This window comes from Oncorhynchus keta, unplaced genomic scaffold (assembly GCF_023373465.1).
Source record: "Oncorhynchus keta strain PuntledgeMale-10-30-2019 unplaced genomic scaffold, Oket_V2 Un_contig_26362_pilon_pilon, whole genome shotgun sequence".
Taxonomy (NCBI): domain Eukaryota; kingdom Metazoa; phylum Chordata; class Actinopteri; order Salmoniformes; family Salmonidae; genus Oncorhynchus; species Oncorhynchus keta.
In genome coordinates, this window is record NW_026284928.1 from 101660 (window position 1) to 128651 (window position 26992).

The 26992-nt window shown below is 48.0% G+C and overlaps 1 protein-coding gene across 1 annotated transcript in view; it reads right to left on the bottom strand.

The window, feature by feature from the left end:
- LOC127922599 (rhophilin-2-like) overlaps positions 1-18018 on the bottom strand; it is a gene marked incomplete at its 5' end in the record, with an annotated part of 61142 nt that extends 43124 nt beyond the window's left edge. The window contains 6 exon segments of the mRNA XM_052506431.1: positions 225-412; positions 2980-3146; positions 4997-5121; positions 5249-5326; positions 6899-6974; positions 17855-18018. Coding sequence (XP_052362391.1) covers positions 225-412; positions 2980-3146; positions 4997-5121; positions 5249-5326; positions 6899-6974; positions 17855-18018 — 798 coding nt within the window.
- Between the last annotated feature and the right edge of the window lie 8974 nt (positions 18019-26992).

Here is a 26992-nt window from a genome sequence, read left to right on the forward strand (position 1 = left end):
GGACTCAGTGTATTGTACATGTACCTTGGCAGACTGTAGACTGTGGGAAAGGACTCAGTGTATTGTATATGTACCTTGGCAGACTGTAGACTGTGGGAAAGGACTCAGTGTATTGTACATGTACCTTGGCAGACTGTAGACTGTGGGAAAGGACTCAGTGTATTGTACATGTACCTTGGCAGACTGTAGACTGTAGGAAAGGACTCAGTGTATTGTATATGTACCTTGGCAGACTCGTGGGCCATCTTGAGGAGAGAGAAGAACTCATTGCGGATGCCAGACAGAGCGATCTTCTCAAACAGACACTCCTGAGCTTGAGCCAGCATCATCTTGATGAGCATACTGAGCATGGAGGGACTCATGTCATAGCTGGGGGTGTGGGTGAACGTCTCCTTCAGGTGGTGGAGGACTCCTACAGGGGGGGGACACAGAGAGAGTAGGGGAGGTGAGTATGGAGGGACTCATGACATAGCTGGGGGTGAACGTCTCCTTCAGGTGGTGGAGGGGGACACAGAGAGAGTAGGGGAGGTGAGTATGGAGGGACTCATGACATAGCTGGGGTGAACGTCTCCTCCTGGTGGTGGAGGGGGACACAGAGAGAGTAGGGGAGGTGAGTATGGAGGGACTCATGACATAGCTGGGGGTGAACGTCTCCTTCAGGTGGTGGAGGGGGCACAGAGAGAGTAGGGGAGGTGAGTATGGAGGGACTCATGACATAGCTGGGGGTGAACTTCTCCTTCAGGTGGTGGAGGGGGCACAGAGAGAGTAGGGGAGGTGAGTATGGAGGGACTCATGACATAGCTGGGGGTGAACGTCTCCTTCAGGTGGTGGAGGGGGACACAGAGAGAGTAGGGGAGGTGAGTATGGAGGGACTCATGACATAGCTGGGGTGAACGTCTCCTTCAGGTGGTGGAGGGGGCACAGAGAGAGTAGGGAGGTGAGTATGGAGGGACTCATGACATAGCTGGGGGTGAACGTCTCCTTCAGGTGGTGGAGGGGGGCACAGAGAGAGTAGGGGAGGTGAGTATGGAGGGACTCATGACATAGCTGGGGGTGAACGTCTCCTTCAGGTGGTGGAGGGGGCACAGAGAGAGTAGGGGAGGTGAGTATGGAGGGACTCATGACATAGCTGGGGTGAACTTCTCCTTCAGGTGGTGGAGGGGGCACAGAGAGAGTAGGGGAGGTGAGTATGGAGGGACTCATGACATAGATGGGGGTGAACGTCTCCTTCAGGTGGTTCAGGACTCATTTCTAAACGTTGCTACCGGATAAAATATATGCTCCAAAACAAGCATGCGTCAGTTTTCACACAATTATCAAAACTGCATTCATAAAAACAGAATTTAACATGAGAATGTGCTAATCCTTTTATACTCCCGGTACCACAAGTACTCACCGTTTCTAACGTTGGACATTGTACTGTCCTAGTGTGGGTTGACTGTCGAGGGGCAGTACTGTCCTAGTTTGGGTTGACTGTCGAGGGGCAGTACTGTCCTAGTTTGGGTTGACTGTCGAGGGGCAGTACTGTCCTAGTTTGGGTTGACTGTCGAGGGGCGGTACTGTCCTAGTTTGGGTCGACTGTCGAGGGGCGGTACTGTCCTAGTTTGGGTCGACTGTCGAGGGGCGGTACTGTCCTAGTTTGGGTCGACTGTCGAGGGGCAGTACTGTCCTAGTTTGGGTTGACTGTCGAGGGGCGGTACTGTCCTAGTTTGGGTCGACTGTCGAGGGGCAGTACTGTCCTAGTTTGGGTTGACTGTCGAGGGCAGTACTGTACTAGTTTGGGTCGACTGTCGAGGGGCAGTACTGTCCTAGTTTGGGTCGACTGTCGAGGGGCGGTACTGTCCTAGTTTGGGTCGACTGTCGAGGGGCAGTACTGTCCTAGTTTGGGTTGACTGTCGAGGGGCGGTACTGTCCTAGTTTGGGTCGACTGTCGAGGGGCGGTACTGTCCTAGTTTGCGTTGACTGTCGAGGGGCGGTACTGTCCTAGTTTGGGTCGACTGTCGAGGGGCAGTACTGTACTGTGGGACATGATGCATGGGAAACTAGAGAAGCCAGAAGAGGACTGGCCACCCCTCATAGCCTGGTTCTTCTCAAGGTTTCTTCCTAGGTTTTGGCCTTTCTAGGGAGTTTTTCCTAGCCACCGTGCTTCTACACCTGTATTGCTTGCTGTTTGGGGTTTTAGGCTGGGTTTCTGTACAGCACTTTGAGATATCAGCTGATGTAAGAAGGGCTTTATAAATTAATTTGATTGATTGATAGTTAGATGGTTCATCTTTACCAGTAGCCAGTCCATAGAGTTTTTCCTGACATGACATTTGAAAACTATGAAATTACATTTTCAACTGGCTTTCTCTGACAGGCTGTTTTCCTATCGTTAAACAAAAGATTACACAAGGAGAGAACTGGTCACGGCACCAACTGTGGGATAAGGGACCTACAAACTTACAAAATGTATAAACTAAGTCTAATCTTCTAAACCTCTTGTAATCCAACTGAGTGTTCTGTATATTCCACCAGTGTTACTGGCAATGACGAGAGACTAGCTGTGTCATAATGGCCACTGGTGTTGTCCAAAATGGCACCCTATTCCCTACATAGTGCACTACTCTTAACCAGGGCCTTATTCCCTACATAGTGCACTACTCTTAACCAGGGCCTTATTCCCTACATAGTGCACTATTCTTAACCAGGGCGCTATTCCCTACATAGTGCACTATTAACCAGGACGCTATTCCCTACATAGTGCACTATTCTTAACCAGGGCCTTATTCCCTACATAGTGCACTACTCTTAACCAGGACGCTATTCCCTACATAGTGCACTACTCTTAACCAGGACGCTATTCCCTACATAGTGCACTATTCTTAACGAGGGCCCTATTCCCTATAACCAGGACCCTATTCCCTACATAGTGCACTACACAGAGGGAATAAGGTGTCACGTGGGACACAGCCGACTGTGGTTCTAGTGTCTCCTCACCTGCAGCTTTCTGGAAGGCTGTGATGGCATCCAGGAGGCCGGAGCCCGTCTGGCGGTTGCAGCGCGTGCCGATCTGGGTGTAGAGGGCGCCGATGTTGAACAGAATACTGGCCTTCTCCAGAGACACGTTCTGCTGGCACACTGGAACACCTGTGAACGAGTCATACCTGGGAGAGAGACGGAGAGAGGTCACGAGTGGTACCATAACACCATGTTGACCCCTGGAGAGACAGACAGAGAGGTCACTAGTGGAACCATAACACCATGTTGACCCCTGGAGAGACAGACAGAGAGGTCACGAGTGGTACCATAACACCATGTTGACCCCTGGAGAGACAGACAGAGAGAGGTCACTAGTGGTACCATAACACCATGTTGACCCCTGGAGAGACAGACAGAGAGGTCACGAGTGGAATCATAACACCATGTTGACCCCTGGAGAGACAGAGAGAGAGAGGTCACTAGTGGTACCATAACACCATGTTGACCCCTGGAGAGACAGAGAGAGGTCACTAGTGGAACCATAACACCATGTTGACCCCTGGAGAGACAGACATGTTGACCCCTGGAGAGACAGACATGTTGACCCCTGGAGAGACAGACATGTTGACCCCTGGAGAGACAGACATGTTGACCCCTGGAGAGACAGACATGTTGACCCCTGGAGAGACAGACATGTTGACCCCTGGAGAGACAGACATGTTGACCCCTGGAGAGACAGACATGTTGACCCCTGGAGAGACAGACATGTTGACCCCTGGAGAGACAGACATGTTGACCCCTGGAGAGACAGACATGTTGACCCCTGGAGAGACAGACATGTTGACCCCTGGAGAGAGGCCCTCCATCAGTGCTCAGACTGTCTGCAATAGGCTGAGAGAGGCTGAACTGAGGGCTTGTAGGCCTGTTGTAAGGCAGGTCCTCACCAGACATCCCCTATGGGTATAAACCCTCCATCAGTGCTCAAACTGTCTGCAATAGGCTGAGAGAGGCTGGACTGAGGGCTTGTAGGCCTGTTGTAAGGCAGGTCCTCACCAGCAACAACGTTGCCTATGGGCACAAACCCACTGTCGCTGGACCAGACAGGACTGGCAAAAAGTGCATTGGAGTCAGTCAGGTGAAGCTACTATAGATACCGGGACCCCTGGGCTGGGTCAGACCATGATTGACGGGGCATTGGAGACAGTCAGGTGAAGCTACTATAGATACCGGGACCCCTGGGCTGGGTCAGACCATGATTGACGGGGCATTGGAGACAGTCAGGTGAAGATACTATAGATACCGGGACCCTGGGCTGGGTCAGGCCATGATTGACGGGGCATTGGAGACAGTGAGGTGAAGATACTATAGATACCGGGACCCCTGGGCTGGGTCAGACCATGATTGACGGGGCATTGGAGACAGTGAGGTGAAGATACTATAGATACCGGGACCCCTGGGCTGGGTCAGACCATGATTGACGGGGCATTGGAGACAGTGAGGTGAAGATACTATAGATACCGGGACCCCTGGGCTGGGTCAGACCATGATTGACGGGGCATTGGAGACAGTGAGGTGAAGATACTATAGATACCGGGACCCCTGGGCTGGGTCAGACCATGATTGACGGGGCATTGGAGACAGTCAGGTGAAGATACTATAGATACCGGGACCCCTGGGCTGGGTCAGACCATGATTGACGGGGCATTGGAGACAGTGAGGTGAAGATCATTTAACATTACATTTAAGTCATTTAGCAGACGCTCTTATCCAGAGCGACTTACAAATTGGTGCATTCACCTTATGACATCCAGTAGAATAGTCACTTTACAATAGTGCATCTAAATCTTAAAGGGGGGTGAGAAGGATTACTTATCCTATCCTAAGATACTATAGATACCGGGACCCCTGGGCTGGGTCAGGCCATGATTGACGGGGCATTGGAGACAGTGAGGTGAAGATACTATAGATACCGGGACCCCTGGGCTGGGTCAGACCATGATTGGCGGGGCATTGGAGACAGTGAGGCGGAACGTACCAAGTAAAGAAGATGCCCATCTGGCGGGTAGCGGAGAAGAAGCGGCTCTCCAGCAGAGGTATGTGGCTGAAGTACTTGGCCAGGGTCTCGATGCCGGCGTCATTGCGACTGGGGGTACGACAGGCCTGTGGGTACGTTGGGGAAAGAGGGTCAAAATACAACAAGACCGTTCTCTGTGTGATGGGTGATTCCATAGAGAACCCAGTTTCACTCTGACAACGTAGATTTCTATGAGACCGATGGTGAAAGTACCTGTCTCAGGTCCATCAGGTCGGCGATCTCCTCCTCGAAGCTGGAGCCATCTTCACTGTAGTGCTCCAGGATGAAGTCCTGGAAAAACACACCAGAACAGAGAGGAGACCATCGTCAACACACCAGAACAGACCATCGTCAACACACCAGAACAGACCATCGTCAACACACCAGAACAGACCATCGTCAACACACCAGAACAGACCATCGTCAACACACCAGAACAGACCATCGTCAACACACCAGAACAGACCATCGTCAACACACCAGAACAGACCATCGTCAACACACCAGAACAGACCATCGTCAACACACCAGAACAGACCATCGTCAACACACCAGAACAGACCATCGTCAACACACCAGAACAGAGAACAGACCATCGTCAACACACCAGAACAGAGAGGAGACCATCGTCAACACACCAGAACAGAGAGGAGACCATCGTCAACACACCAGAACAGAGAGGAGACCATCGTCAACACACCAGAACAGAGAGGAGACCATCGTCAACACACCAGAACAGAGAGACCATCGTCAACACACCAGAACAGAGAGGAGACCATCGTCAACACACCAGAACAGAGAGGAAACCATCGTCAACACACCAGAACAGAGAGGAGACCATCGTCAACACACCAGAACAGAGAGGAGACCATCGTCAACACACCAGAACAGAGAGGAGACCATCGTCAACACACCAGAACAGAGAGGAGACCATCGTCAACACACCAGAACAGAGAGGAGACCATCGTCAACACACCAGAACAGAGGAGACCATCATCAATGTCCTATAGAGCCACCGACCCATCAAAACACCATCCACTGTCTGGATAAGAGAACCTGACTGAATGCATGTCGGTCTGGATAAGAGAACCTGACTGTGTCGGTCTGGATAAGAGAACCTGACTGAATGCATGTCGGTCTGGATAAGAGAACCTGACTGAATGCATGTCGGTCTGGATAAGAGAACCTGACTGAATGCATGTCGGTCTGGATAAGAGAACCTGACTGAATGCATGTCGGTCTGGATAAGAGAACCTGACTGAATGCATGTCGGTCTGGATAAGAGAACCTGACTGAATGCATGTCGGTCTGGATAAGAGAACCCTGAATGCATGTCGGTCTGGATAAGAGAACCCGACTCGGACTGAAGAGAACCCACTGTCGGTCTGGATAAGAGAACCCGACTGTCGGTCTGGATAAGAGAACCCGACTGTCGGTCTGGATAAGAGAACCCGACTGTCGGTCTGGATAAGAGAACCCGACTGTCGGTCTGGATAAGAGAACCCGACTGTCGGTCTGGATAAGAGAACCCGACTGTCGGTCTGGATAAGAGAACCCGACTGTCGGTCTGGATAAGAGAACCCGACTGTCGGTCTGGATAAGAGAACCCGACTGTCGGTCTGGATAAGAGAACCTGACTGTCGGTCTGGATAAGAGAACCTGACTGTGCATGTCGGTCTGGATAAGAGAACCTGACTGAATGCATGTCGGTCTGGATAAGAGAACCTGACTGAACGCATGTCGGTCTGGATAAGAGAACCCGACTGTCGGTCTGGATAAGAGAACCTGACTGTGCATGTTGGTCTGGATAAGAGAGCCTGAAATGTACAGGTAGTGAAGAAGTAGTGAAACGGAGGTCTGTACCTTGAATGACACAGAGAAGTCCATCTCTTTAGTCTCCTTCAGACCCAGCGGGATGAGAGGGATGCTGGAGGTCTCTCTGGAAACAGGAAAGGAGATATCGTTGACATGTGATATTTAACTGTTATACAGTGATGTTAGTGGTGAACAGTGAGGCTCAGAGTTTTACACACATTAACAGACATATTGATGAGGTGATGGAAGACAGGTTGGCTGTGTGATGATAGCGGTGAGGCTCAGAGTTTTACACACATTAACAGACATATTGATGAGGTGATGGAAGACAGGTTGGCTGTGTGATGATAGCGGTGAGGCTCAGAGTTTTACACACATTAACAGACATATTGATGAGGTGATGGAACAGACAGGTTGGCTGTGTGATGATAGCAGTGATCCTCACATCGTGGACCAGTAGTGTTAACCAGTAAACACCAATATATCCTCACATCGTGGACCTGTAGTGTTAACCAGTAAACACCCAGGGGTATCCTCACATTGTGGACCTGTAGTGTTAACCAGTAAACACCAATATATCCTCACATCGTGGACCTGTAGTGTTAACCAGTAAACACCCAGGGGTATCCTCACATTGTGGACCTGTAGTGTTAACCAGTAAACACCAATACATCCTCACATCGTGGACCTGTAGTGTTAACCAGTAAACACCAATATATCCTCACATCGTGGACCTGTAGTGTTAACCAGTAAACACCAATACATCCTCACATCGTGGACCAGTAGTGTTAACCAGTAAACACCAATATATCCTCACATCGTGGACCTGTAGTGTTAACCAGTAAACACCAATATATCCTCACATCGTGGACCAGTAGTGTTAACCAGTAAACACCAATATATCCTCACATCGTGGACCTGTAGTGTTAACCAGTAAACACCAATACATCCTCACATCGTGGACCAGTAGTGTTAACCAGTAAACACCAATACATCCTCACATCGTGGACCAGTAGTGTTAACCAGTAAACACCAATATATCCTCACATCGAGGACCTGTAGTGTTAACCAGTAAACACCAATACATCCTCACATCGTGGACCTGTAGTGTTAACCAGTAAACACCAATACGTCCTCACATCGTGGACCTGTAGTGTTAACCAGTAAACACCAATACATCCTCACATCGTGGACCTGTAGTGTTAACCAGTAAACACCAATACATCCTCACATCGTGGACCTGTAGTGTTAACCAGTAAACACCAATACATCCTCACATCGTGGACCTGTAGTGTTAACCAGTAAACACCAATACATCCTCACATCGTGGACCTGTAGTGTTACCCAGTAAACACCAATATATCCTCACATCGTGGACCTGTAGTGTTAACCAGTAAACACCAATACATCCTCCCATCGTGGACCTGTAGTGTTAACCAGTAAACACCAATACGTCCTCACATCGTGGACCTGTAGTGTTAACCAGTAAACACCAATACATCCTCACATCGTGGACCTGTAGTGTTAACCAGTAAACACCAATACATCCTCACATCGAGGACCTGTAGTGTTAACCAGTAAACACCAATACATCCTCACATCGTGGACCTGTAGTGTTAACCAGTAAACACCAATACATCCTCACATCGTGGACCTGTAGTGTTAACCAGTAAACACCAATACATCCTCACATCGTGGACCTGTAGTGTTAACCAGTAAACACCAATACATCCTCACATCGTGGACCTGTAGTGTTAACCAGTAAACACCAATATATCCTCACATCGTGGACCAGTAGTGTTAACCAGTAAACACCAATATATCCTCACATCGTGGACCTGTAGTGTTAACCAGTAAACACCCAGGGTATCCTCACATTGTGGACCTGTAGTGTTAACCAGTAAACACCAATATATCCTCACATCGTGGACCTGTAGTGTTAACCAGTAAACACCCAGGGGTATCCTCACATTGTGGACCTGTAGTGTTAACCAGTAAACACCAATACATCCTCACATCGTGGACCTGTAGTGTTAACCAGTAAACACCAATATATCCTCACATCGTGGACCTGTAGTGTTAACCAGTAAACACCAATACATCCTCACATCGTGGACCAGTAGTGTTAACCAGTAAACACCAATATATCCTCACATCGTGGACCTGTAGTGTTAACCAGTAAACACCAATATATCCTCACATCGTGGACCAGTAGTGTTAACCAGTAAACACCAATATATCCTCACATCGTGGACCTGTAGTGTTAACCAGTAAACACCAATACATCCTCACATCGTGGACCAGTAGTGTTAACCAGTAAACACCAATATATCCTCACATCGTGGACCTGTAGTGTTAACCAGTAAACACCAATACATCCTCACATCGTGGACCAGTAGTGTTAACCAGTAAACACCAATATATCCTCACATCGAGGACCTGTAGTGTTAACCAGTAAACACCAATACATCCTCACATCGTGGACCTGTAGTGTTAACCAGTAAACACCAATACGTCCTCACATCGTGGACCTGTAGTGTTAACCAGTAAACACCAATACATCCTCACATCGTGGACCTGTAGTGTTAACCAGTAAACACCAATACATCCTCACATCGTGGACCTGTAGTGTTAACCAGTAAACACCAATACGTCCTCACATCGTGGACCTGTAGTGTTAACCAGTAAACACCAATACATCCTCACATCGTGGACCTGTAGTGTTAACCAGTAAACACCAATACGTCCTCACATCGAGGACCTGTAGTGTTAACCAGTAAACACCAATACGTCCTCACATCGTGGACCTGTAGTGTTAACCAGTAAACACCAATACATCCTCACATCGTGGACCTGTAGTGTTAACCAGTAAACACCAATACATCCTCACATCGTGGACCTGTAGTGTTAACCAGTAAACACCAATACATCCTCACATCGTGGACCTGTAGTGTTAACCAGTAAACACCAATACATCCTCACATCGTGGACCTGTAGTGTTAACCAGTAAACACCAATACATCCTCACATCGTGGACCTGTAGTGTTAACCAGTAAACACCAATATATCCTCACATCGTGGACCTGTAGTGCTAACCAGTAAACACCAATACATCCTCACATCGAGGACCTGTAGTGTTAACCAGTAAACACCAATACATCCTCACATCGAGGACCTGTAGTGTTAACCAGTAAACACCAATATATCCTCACATCGTGGACCTGTAGTGTTAACCAGTAAACACCAATATATCCTCACATCGTGGACCTGTAGTGCTAACCAGTAAACACCAATACATCCTCACATCGAGGACCTGTAGTGTTAACCAGTAAACACCAATACATCCTCACATCGAGGACCTGTAGTGTTAACCAGTAAACACCAATACATCCTCACATCGAGGACCTGTAGTGTTAACCAGTAAAAAACAATACATTCTCACATCGAGGACCTGTAGTGTTCACCAGTAAACACCAATACATCCTCACATCGAGGACCTGTAGTGTTAACCAGTAAACACCAATACATCCTCACATCGTGGACCTGTAGTGTTAACCAGTAAACACCAATATATCCTCACATCGTGGACCTGTAGTGTTAACCAGTAAACACCAATACATCCTCACATCGAGGACCTGTAGTGTTAACCAGTAAACACCAATATATCCTCACATCGAGGACCTGTAGTGTTAACCAGTAAACACCAATACATCCTCACATCGTGGACCTGTAGTGTTAACCAGTAAACACCAATATATCCTCACATCATGGACCTGTAGTGTTAACCAGTAAACACCAATACATCCTCACATCGAGGACCTGTAGTGTTAACCAGTAAACACCAATATATCCTCACATCGTGGACCTGTAGTGTTAACCAGTAAACACCAATACGTCCTCACATCGTGGACCTGTAGTGTTAACCAGTAAACACCAATACGTCCTCACATCGTTGACCTGTAGTGTTAACCAGTAAACACCAATACATCCTCACATCGTGGACCTGTAGTGTTAACCAGTAAACACCAATATATCCTCACATCGAGGACCTGTAGTGTTAACCAGTAAACACCAATACATCCTCACATCGTGGACCTGTAGTGTTAACCAGTAAACACCAATACATCCTCACATCGTGGACCTGTAGTGTTAACCAGTAAACACCAATACATCCTCACATTGTGGACCTGTAGTGTTAACCAGTAAACACCAATACATCCTCACATCGTGGACCTGTAGTGTTAACCAGTAAACACCAATACGTCCTCACATCGAGGACCTGTAGTGTTAACCAGTAAACACCAATACATCCTCACATCGTGGACCTGTAGTGTTAACCAGTAAACACCAATACATCCTCACATCGTGGACCTGTAGTGTTAACCAGTAAACACCAATATATCCTCACATCGTGGACCTGTAGTGTTAACCAGTAAACACCAATACATCCTCACATTGTGGACCTGTAGTGTTAACCAGTAAACACCAATACATCCTCACATCGTGGACCTGTAGTGTTAACCAGTAAACACCAATACATCCTCACATCGAGGACCTGTAGTGTTAACCAGTAAACACCAATATATCCTCACATTGTGGACCTGTAGTGTTAACCAGTAAACACCAATATATCCTCACATCGTGGACCTGTAGTGTTAACCAGTAAACACCAATATATCCTCACATCGTGGACCTGTAGTGTTAACCAGTAAACACCAATATATCCTCACATTGTGGACCTGTAGTGTTAACCAGTAAACACCAATACATCCTCACATCGAGGACCTGTAGTGTTAACCAGTAAACACCAATACATCCTCACATCGAGGACCTGTAGTGTTAACCAGTAAACACCAATACATCCTCACATCGAGGACCTGTAGTGTTAACCAGTAAACACCAATACATCCTCACATCGAGGACCTGTAGTGTTAACCAGTAAACACCAATACATCCTCACATTGTGGACCTGTAGTGTTAACCAGTAAACACCAATACATCCTCACATCGTGGACCTGTAGTGTTAACCAGTAAACACCAATACATCCTCACATCGAGGACCTGTAGTGTTAACCAGTAAACACCAATATATCCTCACATTGTGGACCTGTAGTGTTAACCAGTAAACACCAATACATCCTCACATCGTGGACCTGTAGTGTTAACCAGTAAACACCAATATATCCTCACATCGTGGACCTGTAGTGTTAACCAGTAAACACCAATATATCCTCACATCGTGGACCTGTAGTGTTAACCAGTAAACACCAATATATCCTCACATTGTGGACCTGTAGTGTTAACCAGTAAACACCAATACATCCTCACATCGAGGACCTGTAGTGTTAACCAGTAAACACCAATATATCCTCACATTGTGGACCTGTAGTGTTAACCAGTAAACACCAATACATCCTCACATCGAGGACCTGTAGTGTTAACCAGTAAACACCAATATATCCTCACATCGAGGACCTGTAGTGTTAACCAGTAAACACCAATACATCCTCACATCGAGGACCTGTAGTGTTAACCAGTAAACACCAATATATCCTCACATCGTGGACCTGTAGTGTTAACCAGTAAACACCAATACGTCCTCACATCGAGGACCTGTAGTGTTAACCAGTAAACACCAATACATCCTCACATCGAGGACCTGTAGTAGTCTCATTAAGCAGATTTCCTCTACAAGAGATCCTGTAGCCTGTCACAAATAAACAGCGACCTTCCTTCCTTTGTCCCCTACATGCTGAAACCAGTTTGATCCGGTCTGAGTGAAAAGGACTTGAGGAAGAAGGGCAGAATATGCTGTAAGAATGAGGGCAGTGGGGAAAAGAGAGGGTCCTTCTGTTCCGTGGGTCTCTACCCAACGTCAGGTAATATTACAGAATAGAATGAAGCTAAGCTGTCTATCGTGGTGTTTAGAGTACAGGTGACTAAGACCTGGCACTGTTCTATAGTGGTGTTTAGAGTACAGGTGACTAAGACCTGGCACTGTTCTATCGTGGTGTTTAGAGTACAGGTGACTAAGACCTGGCACTGTTCTATCGTGGTGTTTAGAGTACAGGTGACTAAGACCTGGCACTGTTCTATCGTGGTGTTTAGAGTACAGGTGACTAAGACCTGGCACTGTTCTATCGTGGTGTTTAGAGTACAGGTGACTAAGACCTGGCACTGTTCTATCGTGGTGTTTAGAGTACAGGTGACTAAGACCTGGCACTGTTCTATCGTGGTGTTAGAGTACAGGTGACTAAGAACGTGCTTGGGCCGGTCTCCAGGGGCTCTGATTGGGCCTCAGAGAGGGCCCTCTGACCAAATCAGGATGTTCTGTTTGTTTCTGGTTGTCATGGAGAACATGGTGTCTTAATGAGGAGTGATGTTCTGTTTGTTTCTGGTTGTCATGGAGAACATGGTGTCTTAATGAGGAGTGATGTTCTGTTTGTTTCTGGTTGTCATGGAGAACATGGTATCTAAATGAGGAGTGTGTGCCTCCGGCAAGAGAGAACAGCCGCCTCCGGCAAGAGAGAACAGCCGCCTCCGGCAAGAGAGAACAGCCGCCTCCGGCAAGAGAGAACAGCCGCCTCCGGCAAGAGAGAACAGCCGCCTCCGGCAAGAGAGAACAGCCGCCTCCGGCAAGAGAGAACAGCCGCCTCCGGCAAGAGAGAACAGCCGCCTCCGGCAAGAGAGAACAGCCGCCTCCGGCAAGAGAGAACAGCCGCCTCCGGCAAGAGAGAACAGCCGCCTCCGGCAAGAGAGAACAGCCGCCTCCGGCAAGAGAGAACAGCCGCCTCCGGCAAGAGAGAACAGCCGCCTCCGGTAAGACAAGTGGTGGCTGTGTCTATTTGTAAAGAACAGCTGGTGCACGAAATCTAATATTAAAGGAAATCTCGAGTTTTTGCTCACCTGAGGTAGAGTATCTCATGATAAGCTGTAGACTACACTATTTACTTAGAGGTATTATATACATACACACACACACACACACACACACACACACACACACACACACACACACACACACACACACACACACACACACACACACACACACACACACACACACACACACACACACACACACACACACATTTTTTTTTCTTCCATAGCTGTCCATTTACTACCACAAACCGATGCTGGGAATAAAATCGCACTCAATGAGCTGAATAAGGCAATAAGCAAACAGGAAAAACGCTCATCAGAGACTGCGCCCCTAGTGGCGGGGACTTTAATGCAGGGAAACAAATCCATTTGACCCAATTTCTACCAGCATGTTAAAATGTGCAACCAGAGGGGAAAACCCCCCAACACCAGACCACCTTTACTCCACACAGAGAGAGACACGTACAAAGCTCTCCCTCACCCTCCATTTGGCAAGTCTGACCACAATTCTGTCCTCCTTATTCCTGCTTACAAGCAAAAACTAAAGCAGGAAGCACCAACTAAGTTCAATGTTGGGTGTTTTTTATATTCTGCGATAGGAGCTTTGAAAAAGGGCCATTTCCAGCAATAACTTGGTTGAAGGTGGAGAATTTGCAATGGTGTTTACAAGCTGTACCCATCTAGATGGTGTTTACAAGCTGTACCCATCTAGATGGTGTATACAAGCTGTACCCATCTAGATGGTGTTTACCCAAGCTGTACCCATCTAGATGGTGTTTACAAGCTGTACCCATCTAGATGGTGTTTACAAGCTGTACCCATCTAGATGGTGTATACAAGCTGTACCCATCTAGATGGTGTATACAAGCTGTACCCATCTAGATGGTGTATACAAGCTGTACCCATCTAGATGGTGTATACAAGCTGTACCCATCTAGATGGTGTTTACAAGCTGTACCCATCTAGATGGTGTTTACAAGCTGTACCCATCTAGATGGTGTTTACAAGCTGTACCCATCTAGATGGTGTATACAAGCTGTACCCATCTAGATGGTGTTTACAAGCTGTACCCATCTAGATGGTGTATACAAGCTGTACCCATCTAGATGGTGTTTACAAGCTGTACCCATCTAGATGGTGTATACAAGCTGTACCCATCTAGATGGTGTTTACAAGCTGTACCCATCTAGATGGTGTTTTATCAGATGGTGCTGTACCCATCTAGATGGTGTTTACAAGCTGTACCCATCTAGATGGTGTATACAAGCTGTACCCATCTAGATGGTGTATACAAGCTGTACCCATCTAGATGGTGTATACAAGCTGTACCCATCTAGATGGTGTATCTACAAGCTGTACCCATCTAGATGGTGTTTACAAGCTGTACCCATCTAGATGGTGTTTACAAGCTGTACCCATCTAGATGGTGTTTACAAGCTGTACCCATCTAGATGGTGTTTACAAGCTGTACCCATCTAGATGGTGTTTACAAGCTGTACCCATCTAGATGGTGTTTACAAGCTGTACCCATCTAGATGGTCTATACAAGCTGTACCCATCTAGATGGTGTATACAAGCTGTACCCATCTAGATGGTGTTTACAAGCTGTACCCATCTAGATGGTGTTTACAAGCTGTACCCATCTAGATGGTCTATACAAGCTGTACCCATCTAGATGGTGTTTACAAGCTGTACCCATCTAGATGGTGTATACAAGCTGTACCCATCTAGATGGTGTATACAAGCTGTACCCATCTAGATGGTGTATACAAGCTGTACCCATCTAGATGGTGTTTACAAGCTGTACCCATCTAGATGGTGTTTACAAGCTGTACCCATCTAGATGGTGTATACAAGCTGTACCCATCTAGATGGTGTATACAAGCTGTACCCATCTAGATGGTGTTTACAAGCTGCACCCATCTAGATGGTGTTTACAAGCTGTACCCATCTAGATGGTGTTTACAAGCTGTACCCATCTAGATGGTGTTTACAAGCTGTACCCATCTAGATGGTGTTTACAAGCTGTACCCATCTAGATGGTGTTTACAAGCTGTACCCATCTAGATGGTGTATACAAGCTGTACCCATCTAGATGGTGTTTACAAGCTGTACCCATCTAGATGGTGTATACAAGCTGTACCCATCTAGATGGTGTTTACAAGCTGTACCCATCTAGATGGTGTATACAAGCTGTACCCATCTAGATGGTGTTACAAGCTGTACCCATCTAGATGGTGTTTACAAGCTGTACCCATCTAGATGGTGTATACAAGCTGTACCCATCTAGATGGTGTTTACAAGCTGTACCCATCTAGATGGTGTATACAAGCTGTACCCATCTAGATGGTGTTTACAAGCTGTACCCATCTAGATGGTGTTTACAAGCTGTACCCCCATCTAGATGGTGTATACAAGCTGTACCCATCTAGATGGTGTTTACAAGCTGTACCCATCTAGATGGTGTATACAAGCTGTACCCATCTAGATGGTGTATACAAGCTGTACCCATCTAGATGGTGTTTACAAGCTGTACCCATCTAGATGGTGTTTACAAGCTGTACCCATCTAGATGGTGTTTACAAGCTGTACCCATCTAGATGGTGTATACAAGCTGTACCCATCTAGATGGTGTATACAAGCTGTACCCATCTAGATGGTGTTTACAAGCTGTACCCATCTAGATGGTGTATACAAGCTGTACCCATCTAGATAGTGAGACACACGAAAACAAAAACATCTCACAACTGTGAGCTGCTGACTGAAGACGCTAACTTCCTCATCAGACATAGGAGTGGGTGTAACTCTTGGGAGCTCACTGGTTCCTCATCCATAATCTTTGGTTTTCTGTTCTCAACCAGACAGGCCGGTTTCTTTTCCTCGCTCTGTTGCTCTCTCTCTCTCTCACCAGCTCTTTGTTTTGATGTGAAGCCTCGGAGCTGCTGTGGTGCCCGTCAGACTAATCAAAGCCCTCCGCATTCCACAGACATGTGCACATTGTGTTTATTTAGGTTCACAGTGTTTTATTTAAAGGCCCAGTTGACTGTAGTGTGTTTAGGTTCACAGTGTTTTATTTAAAGGCCAGTTGACTGTAGTGTGTTTAGGTTCACAGTGTTTTATTTAAAGGCCCAGTTGACTGTAGTGTGTTTAGGTTCAGTGTTTTATTTAAAGGCCCAGTTGACTGTAGTGTGTTTAGGTTCAGTGTTTTATTTAAAGGCCCAGTTGACTGTAGTGTGTTTAGGTTCAGTGTTTTATTTAAAGGCCCAGTTGACTGTAGTGTGTTTAGGTTCACAGTGTTTTATTTAAAGGCCCAGTTGACTGTAGTGTGTTTAGGTTCAGTGTTTTATTTAAAGTCCAGTTGACTGTAGTGTGTTTAGGTTCAGTGTTTTATTTAAAGGCCCAGTTGACTGTAGTGTGTTTAGGTTCAGTGTTTTATTTAAAGGCCAGTTGACTGTAGTGTGTTTAGGTCCAGTGTTTTATTTAAAGGCCAGTTGACTGTAGTGTGTTTAGGTTCAGTGTTTTATTTAAAGGCCAGTTGACTGTAGTGTGTTTAGGTTCAGTGTTTTATTTAAAGGCCAGTTGACTGTAGTGTGTTTAGGTTCACAGTGTTTTATTTAAAGGCCCAGTTGACTGTAGTGTGTTTAGGTTCAGTGTTTTATTTAAAGGCCAGTTGACTGTAGTGTGTTTAGGTTCAGTGTTTTATTTAAAGGCCAGTTGACTGTAGTGTGTTTAGGTTCACAGTGTTTTATTTAAAGGCCCAGTTGACTGTAGTGTGTTTAGGTTCACAGTGTTTTATTTAAAGGCCAGTTGACTGTAGTGTGTTTAGGTTGCTGGTGTTTTATTTAGGGTGCGTTTAAAGGGGCGCCGTTTAAAGGGGCGCCGTTTAAGGGGCGCCGTTTAAGCGCCGTTTAAAGGGCGCCGTTTAAAGGGGAGCCGTTTAAAAGGGGAGCGTTTAAAGGGGAGCCGTTTAAAAGGGAGCCGTTTAAAGGGAGCCGTTTAAGGGGAGCCGTTTAAAGGGGAGCCGTTTAAAGGGGAGCCGTTTAAGGGGGAGCCGTTTAAGGGGAGCCGTTTAAAGGGGTGCTGTTTAAAGGGTGCAGGTTTAAAGAGACGCCGTTTACTCACTGGCTGTTCTGGTAGACCTCCACGGAGCTGTTGAGCCCCTCCAGTTGTTCCATGAGCAGCTGCAGGTTAGAGTTGATATAGCTCAGCTCCAGAACGACCATATCACACACTTTGTTGTTGGAGGTCGCCCTGGAAACGGGAAGAGAAAAGGAAAGGCATGTTAGCGTTCACAATACAAAACTGAAGAAAAAACGTTTGAGATACAAACTTTGACAGACAGGAGGACTGAGCTGTCAGACAGGAGGACTGAGCTGTCAGACAGGAGGACTGAGCTGTCAGACAGGAGGACTGAGCTGTCAGACAGGAGGACTGAGCTGTCAGACAGGAGGACTGAGCTGACAGACAGGAGGACTGAGCTGTCAGACAGGAGGACTGAGCTGTCAGACAGGAGGACTGAGCTGTCAGACAGGAGGACTGAGCTGTCAGACAGGAGGACTGAGCTGTCAGACAGGAGGACTGAGCTGTCAGACAGGAGGACTGAGCTGTCAGACAGGAGGACTGAGCTGTCAGACAGGAGGACTGAGCTGTCAGACAGGAGGACTGAGCTGTCAGACAGGAGGACTGAGCTGTCAGACAGGTGGACTGAGCTGTCAGACAGGTGGACTGAGCTGTCAGACAGGAGGACTGAGCTGTCAGACAGGAGGACTGAGCTGTCAGACAGGAGGACTGAGCTGTCAGACAGGAGGACTGAGCTGTCAGACAGGAGGACTGAGCTGTCAGACAGGAGGACTGAGCTGTCAGACAGGAGGACTGAGCTGTCAGACAGGAGGACTGAGCTGTCAGACAGGAGGACTGAGCTGTCAGACAGGAGGACTGAGCTGTCAGACAGGAGGACTGAGCTGTCAGACAGGAGGACTGAGCTGTCAGACAGGAGGACTGAGCTGTCAGACAGGAGGACTGAGCTGTCAGACAGGAGGACTGAGCTGTCAGACAGGAGGACTGAGCTGTCAGACAGGAGGACTGAGCTGTCAGACAGGAGGACTGAGCTGTCAGACAGGAGGACTGAGCTGTCAGACAGGAGGACTGAGCTGTCAGACAGGAGGACTGAGCTGTCAGACAGGAGGACTGAGCTGTCAGACAGGAGGACTGAGCTGTCAGACAGGAGGACTGAGCTGACAGACAGGAGGACTGAGCTGTCAGACAGGAGGACTGAGCTGTCAGACAGGAGGACTGAGCTGTCAGACAGGAGGACTGAGCTGCCAGACAGGAGGACTGAGCTGCCAGACAGGAGGACTGAGCTGTCAGACAGGAGGACTGAGCTGTCAGACAGGAGGACTGAGCTGTCAGACAGGAGGACTGAGCTGTCAGACAGGAGGACTGAGCTGCCAGACAGGAGGACTGAGCTGCCAGACAGGAGGACTGAGCTGCCAGACAAGAGGACTGAGCTGCCAGACAAGAGGACTGAGCTGTCAGACAAGAGGACTGAGCTGTCAGACAGGTGGACTGAGCTGTCAGACAGGACTGAGCTGCAAGACAGGAGGACTGAGCTGCCAGACAGGAGGACTGAGCTGTCAGACAGGAGGACTGAGCTGTCAGACAGGAGGACTGAGCTGTCAGACAGGAGGACTGAGCTGTCAGACAGGAGGACTGAGCTGTCAGACAGGAGGACTGAGCTGTCAGACAGGAGGACTGAGCTAAATTATTATATGTTGTTTACACCCCTGCCACTATCTCCGAGAGGCTGTACCACGGGACTGACTGGAGACAGAGGACTGACTGACTGACTGGAGACAGAGGACTGACTGACTGACTGACTGGAGACAGAGGACTGACTGGAGACAGAGGACTGACTGGAGACAGAGGACTGACTGACTGACAGAGGACTGACTGACTGACTGGAGACAGAGGACTGACTGGAGACAGAGACTGACTGACTGACTGGGAGACAGAGACTGACTGACTGACTGGAGACAGAGGGACTGACTGACTGGAGACAGAGGACTGACTGACTGACTGGAGACAGAGGACTGACTGACTGACTGGAGACAGAGGACTGACTGACTGACTGGAGACAGAGGACTGACTGACTGACTGGAGACAGAGGACTGACTGACTGACTGGAGACAGAGGACTGACTGACTGACTGGAGACAGAGGACTGACTGACTGACTGGAGACAGAGGACTGACTGGACTGACTGACTGGAGACAGAGACTGACTGGAGACAGAGGACTGACTGGAGACAGAGGACTGACTGACTGACTGGAGACAGAGGACTGACTGACTGACTGGAGACAGAGGACTGACTGACTGACTGGAGACAGAGGGACTGACTGACTGACTGGAGACAGAGGGACTGACTGACTGACAGACAGAGGACTGACTGACTGACTGGAGACAGAGGACTGACTGACTGACTGGAGACAGAGGACTGACTGGAGACAGAGGACTGACTGACAGACAGAAGACTGACGACTGACTGGCGACAGAGGACTGACTGACTGACTGGAGACAGAGGACTGACTGACTGACTGGGACAGAGGACTGACTGACTGACTGACTGGAGACAGAGGACTGACTGACTGACTGGAGACAGAGGACTGACTGACTGACTGGAGACAGAGGACTGACTGACTGACTGGAGACATAGGACTGACTGACTGACTGGAGACAGAGGACTGACTGACTGACTGACTGGAGACAGAGGACTGACTGACTGACTGGAGACAGAGGACTGAGGACTGACTGGAGACAGAGGACTGAGGACTGACTGGAGACAGAGGACTGAGTGACTGACTGGAGACAGAGGACTGAGTGACTGACTGGAGACAGAGGACTGAGTGACTGACTGGAGACAGAGGACAGCTGACTGACTGGAGACAGAGGACTGACTGACTGACTGGAGACAGAGGACTGACTGACTGACTGGAGACAGAGGACTGACTGACTGACTAGAGACAGATGACTGACTGACTGACTGGAGACAGATGACTGACTGACTGACTGGAGACAGAGGACTGACGACTGACTGGAGACAGAGGACTGACTGACTGACTGGAGACAGAGGACTGAGGACTGACTGGAGAACAGAGGACTGACTGACTGACTGGAGACAGAGGACTGACTGACTGACTGGAGACAGAGGACTGACTGACTGACTGGAGACAGAGGACTGACTGACTGACTGGAGACAGAGGGACTGACTGACTGGAGACAGAGGACTGACTGACTGGAGACAGAGGACTGACTGACTGGAGACAGAGGACTGGCTGACTGGAGACAGAGGACTGAGGACTGACTGGAGACAGAGGACTGAGGACTGACTGGAGACAGAGGACTGACTGACTGGAGACAGAGGACTGACTGGAGACAGAGGACTGACTGGAGACAAGGCGAGGGTCCATGGGAACTGCTCAGTTGAGACATAGTCTGAGTCCCTAATGTCAGATGGCACTCTATTCTCTCTATAGTGCACTACTTTTGACCAGGGCCCTATGGCACCCTATTCTCTCTATAGTGCACTACTTTTGACCAGGGCCAATAGGGTGTGTGCCATTTGGGACACGGCTAGATGAGGTTTCCTGACCTGGCTCTGATATTGGCCTAGATGGCTCAGGGGACAGGATTCATCTCATCACCATAGTTCATATACAGTCACACACCAATACATGGAAACACTTAGACCCTAATGAGTGGTGTGGTGGAGCTACAGCCATTCTCCTGAAGCTGTACCATTTATATTTTGGCATTAATTCCATGTATTTCCAGGGGACCTCTTCCAGAGAGGAAGAGTGAAGGACCGCTGAGGTCAGACTAGATACCGTGGGGTTCAAATGGTACCCTGTTCCCTATATAGTGCACTACTTTACACCAGGGCCCTATGGCACCCTATTCACTATATAGTGCACTACTTTACACCAGGGCCCTATGGCACCCTATTCACTATATAGTGCACTACTTTACACCAGGGCCCTATGGCACCCTGTTCACTATATAGTGCACTACTTTACACCAGGGCCCTATGGCACCCTATTCACTATATAGTGCACTACTTTACACCAGGGCCCTATGGCACCCTATTCACTATATAGTGCACTACTTTACACCAGGGCCCTATGGCACCCTATTCACTATATAGTGCACTACTTTACACCAGGGCCCTATGGCACCCTATTCACTATATAGTGCACTACTTTACACCAGGGCCCTATGGCACCCTATTCAGTATATAGTGCACTACTTTACACCAGGGCCCTATGGCACCCTATTCACTATATAGTGCACTACTTTACACCAGGGCCCTATGGCACCCTATTCACTATATAGTGCACTACTTTACACCAGGCACCCCTATGGCACCCTATTCACTATATAGTGCACTACTTTACACCAGGGCCCTATGGCACCTATTCACTATATAGTGCACTACTTTACACCAGGGCCCTATGGCACCTATTCACTATATAGTGCACTACTTTACACCAGGGCCCTATGGCACCCTATTCACTATATAGTGCACTACTTTACACCAGGGCCCTATGGCACCCTATTCACTATATAGTGCACTACTTTACACCAGGGCCCTATGGCACCCTATTCACTATATAGTGCACTACTTTACACCAGGGCCCTATGGCACCCTATTCACTATATAGTGCACTACTTTACACAAGGGCCCTATGGCACCCTATTCACTATATAGTGCACTACTTTACACCAGGGCCCTATGGCACCCTGTTCACTATATAGTGCACTACTTTACACCAGGGCCCATAGGGCTCAGGCCAATAGTAGTGCACTATATATGGAATAGGGAGCCATTGAGGACACACCCATAATGACAGACCCTGACTCCGGAAACTCAGTTCACACAGTAGAGACAGGAGAGACAGGAGAGAGACAGTAATTTCGAGCATTTCGCATTAACATCTGCTAACCATGTGTATGTGACAAATAACATTTGATTTAATGACAGTAGAGAGACAGTAATAACAGTAGAGAGACAGTAAGGGCAGTAGAGAGACAGTAAAAAGAGCAGTAGAGAGACAGTAATAACAGTAGAGAGACAGTAATAACAGTAGAGAGACAGTAATAACAGTAGAGAGACAGTAATAACAGTAGAAGACAGTAATAACAGTAGAGAGACAGTAAGAGCAGTAGAGAGACAGTAAGAGCAGTAGAGAGACAGTAATAACAGTAGAGAGACAGTAATAACAGTAGAGAGACAGTAAGAACAGTAGAGAGACAGTAATAACAGTAGAGAGACAGTAATAACAGTAGAGAGACAGTAAGAGCACTAGAGAGACAGTAAGAGCAGTAGAGAGACAGTAAGAGCAGTAGAGAGACAGTAAGAGCAGTAGAGAGACAGTAAGAGCAGTAGAGACAGTAAGAGCAGTAGAGAGACAGTAAGAGCAGTAGAGAGACAGTAAGAGCAGTAGAGAGACAGTAAGAGCAGTAGAGAGACAGTAAGAGCAGTAGAGAGACAGTAAGAGCAGTAGAGAGACAGTAAGAGCAGTAGAGAGACAGTAAGAGCAGTAGAGAGACAGTAAGAGCAGTAGAGAGACAGTAAGAGCAGTAGAGAGACAGTAAGAGCAGTAGAGAGACAGTAAGAGCAGTAGAGAGACAGTAAGAGCAGTAGAGAGACAGTAAGAGCAGTAGAGAGACAGTAAGAGCAGTAGAGAGACAGTAAGAGCAGTAGAGAGACAGTAAGAGCAGTAGAGAGACAGTAAGAGCAGTAGAGAGACAGTAAGAGCAGTAGAGAGACAGTAAGAGCAGTAGAGAGACAGTAAGAGCAGTAGAGACAGTAAGAGCAGTAGAGAGACAGTAAGAGCAGTAGAGAGACAGTAAGAGCAGTAGAGAGACAGTAAGAGCAGTAGAGAGACAGTAAGAGCAGTAGAGAGACAGTAAGAGCAGTAGAGAGACAGTAAGAGCAGTAGAGAGACAGTAAGAGCAGTAGAGAGACAGTAAGAGCAGTAGAGAGACAGTAAGAGCAGTAGAGAGACAGTAAGAGCAGTAGAGAGACAGTAAGAGCAGTAGAGAGACAGTAAGAGCAGTAGAGAGACAGTAAGAGCAGTAGAGAGACAGTAAGAGCAGTAGAGAGACAGTAATAACAGTAGAGAGACAGTAAGAGCAGTAGAGAGACAGTAAGAGCAGTGAGAGAGACAGTAAGAGCAGTAGAGACAGTAAGAGCAGTAGAGAGACAGTAAGAGCAGTAGAGAGACAGGAGAGAGAAAGTAGAGACCAGTGGATTATTATCAGGGAGTAACTCCACATAAATAAACCTGGACAAACCAGTCGGCCTGGTCGGTAGACTTCTATACCTGCTGCTAGGGAGAGAGGAGGAACGTAGAACTACTGAAACCTGACAACAGACGGGGGAAGAAAAAGGGAGAGAAAAAGAAAGAGAAAAAGAAAGAGGCCAGGTGAGGGTATAGGGAGGACAGAGAGAGAGAGAGAGACAGAGAGACAGAGAGAGAGAGGCCAGGTGAGGGTATAGGGGAGGACAGAGAGAGAGAGAGAGAGAGAGGCCAGGTGAGGGTATAGGGGAGGACAGAGAGAGAGAGAGAGAGAGAGAGAGAGAGGCCAGGTGAGGGTATAGGGAGGACAGAGAGAGAGAGACAGAGAGACAGAGAGACAGAGAGAGGCCAGGTGAGGGTATAGGGGAGGACAGAGAGAGAGACAGAGAGACAGAGAGACACAGAGAGAGAGGCCAGGTGAGGGTATAGGGAGGACAGAGAGAGAGAGAGAGAGAGAGAGGCCAGGTGAGGGTATAGGGGGAGGACAGAGAGAGAGAGGCCAGGTGAGGGTATAGGGGAGGACAGAGAGAGAGAGGACAGGTGAGGGTATAGGGGAGGACAGAGAGAGGCCAGGTGAGGGTATAGGGGGACGATAGAGAGAGAGGCCAGGTGAGGGTATAGGGGAGGACAGAGAGAGAGAGGGAGAGGCCAGGTGAGGGTATAGGGGAGGATAGAGAGAGAGGCCAGGTGAGGGTATAGGGAGGATAGAGAGAGGCCAGGTGAGGGTATAGGGGAGGATAGAGAGAGAGGCCAGGTGAGGTATAGGGGAGGACAGAGGAGTCACCTTTGTATTCCACCTTCCTGTCTCTCCCTGCCACTCCCAGGAGTCAGGACTGCTGTTTACATTCCAGGTAGAAAACACAGGTGGAACATAATCTCTTCAGACCAGCTTATTGTTTTGAAAGTTCAAAGTCCCCTACAAAATAAATATAATATAATAATTTACGCCATTTAGCAGACACTTTTATCCAACGTAAATTAGAGTAATGCGTGCATCCATTTTTTTTATTTTGACATATAGGTGGTCCCTGGAATCAAACCCACTCTCCTGGTATTACAAGCACCATGCTCCACCACCTGATCTCCAGAGAACAACCTAAATCCTTAGGCATGTTGGAATAATGCATCTTAACCACCCAAGAAAACACACAAGTACCTGAAACTTCAATACACGGGTCTCTCTGCACCTACCAGGGGAGGGTATAGGGGAGGTCTCTCTGCACCTACCAGGGGAGGGTATAGGGGAGGTCTCTCTGCACCTACCAGGGGAGGGTATAGGGGAGGTCTCTCTGCACCTACCAGGGGAGGTATAGGGGAGGTCTCTCTGCACCTACCAGGGAGGGTATAGGGAGGTCTCTCTGCACCTACCAGGGGAGGGTATAGGGGAGGTCTCTCTGCACCTACCAGGGAGGGTATAGGGAGGTCTCTCTGCACCTACCAGGAGAGACTAGTAAGGACTAGCCTATAGACTGTCAGGCTGATCCAAGGTACCTCAGTAAGGACTAGCCTATAGACTGTTCAGAAGACTGTCAGGCTGATCCAGGTACGTCGTCAGTAAGGACTAGCCTATAGACTGTCAGGCTGATCCAGGTACCTCAGTAAGGACTAGCCTATAGACTGTTCAGAAGACTGCCAGGCTGATCCAAGGTACCTCAGTAAGGACTAGCCTATAGACTGTCAGGCTGATCCAGGTACCTCAGTAAGGACTAGCCTATAGACTGTTCAGAAGACTGTCAGGCTGATCCAGGTACGTCAGTAAGGACTAGCCTATAGACTGTCAGGCTGATCCAGGTACCTCAGTAAGGACTAGCCTATAGACTGTCAGGCTGATCCAGGTACCTCAGTAAGGACTAGCCTATAGACTGTCAGGCTGATCCAGGTACCTCAGTAAGGACTAGCCTATAGACTGTTCAGAAGACTGTCAGGCTGATCCAGGTACGTCAGTAAGGACTAGCCTATAGACTGTCAGGCTGATCCAAGGTACCCCAGTAAGGACTAGACTATAGACTGTTCAGCAGACTGTCAGCTGATCCAGGTACCTCAGTAAGGACTAGCCTATAGACTGTCAGGCTGATCCAGGTACCTCAGTAAGGACTAGCCTATAGACTGTCAGGCTGATCCAGGTACCTCAGTAAGGACTAGCCTGTAGACTGTTCAGAAGACAGCCAGGCTGATCCAAGGTACCTCAGTAAGGACTAGCCTATAGACTGTTCAGAAGACTGTCAGGCTGATCCAGGTACCTCAGTAAGGACTAGCCTATAGACTGTTCAGAAGACTGCCAGGCTGATCCAAGGTACCTCAGTAAGGACTAGCTATAGACTGTCAGGCTGATCCAAGGTACCTCAGTAAGGACTAGCCTATATAGACTGTTCAGAAGACTGTCAGGCTGATCCAGGCACCTCAGTAAGGACTAGCCTGTAGACTGTTCAGAAGACTGTCCAGGCTGATCCAGGTACCTCAGTAAGGACTAGCCTATAGACTGTCAGGCTGATCCAGGTACCTCAGTAAGGACTAGCCTATAGACTGTCAGGCTGATCAAGGTACCTCAGTAAGGACTAGCCTGTAGACTGTTCAGGAGACTGTCAGGCTGATCCAGGAAGTACCTCAGTAAGGACTAGCATGTAGACTGTTCAGAAGACTGTCAGGCTGATCCAGGTACCTCAGTAAGGACTAGCCTATAGACTGTTCAGAAGACTGTCAGGCTGATCCATATACTGGACAGTGTACTCCATGTACTCCAGAGCGTATTTTTTGAATTAGGTTGAATTTGATATATGGTGCAGTATTAGAGCATTCCTGTGGACAAGCCTCTCCTGCGCCCAGACTCCCACGCTCCATACCCCAGCTGCAGCCATCATGACCTCTACTGGAATCATATTACAGCCTGTTCATATCAGCTCCTC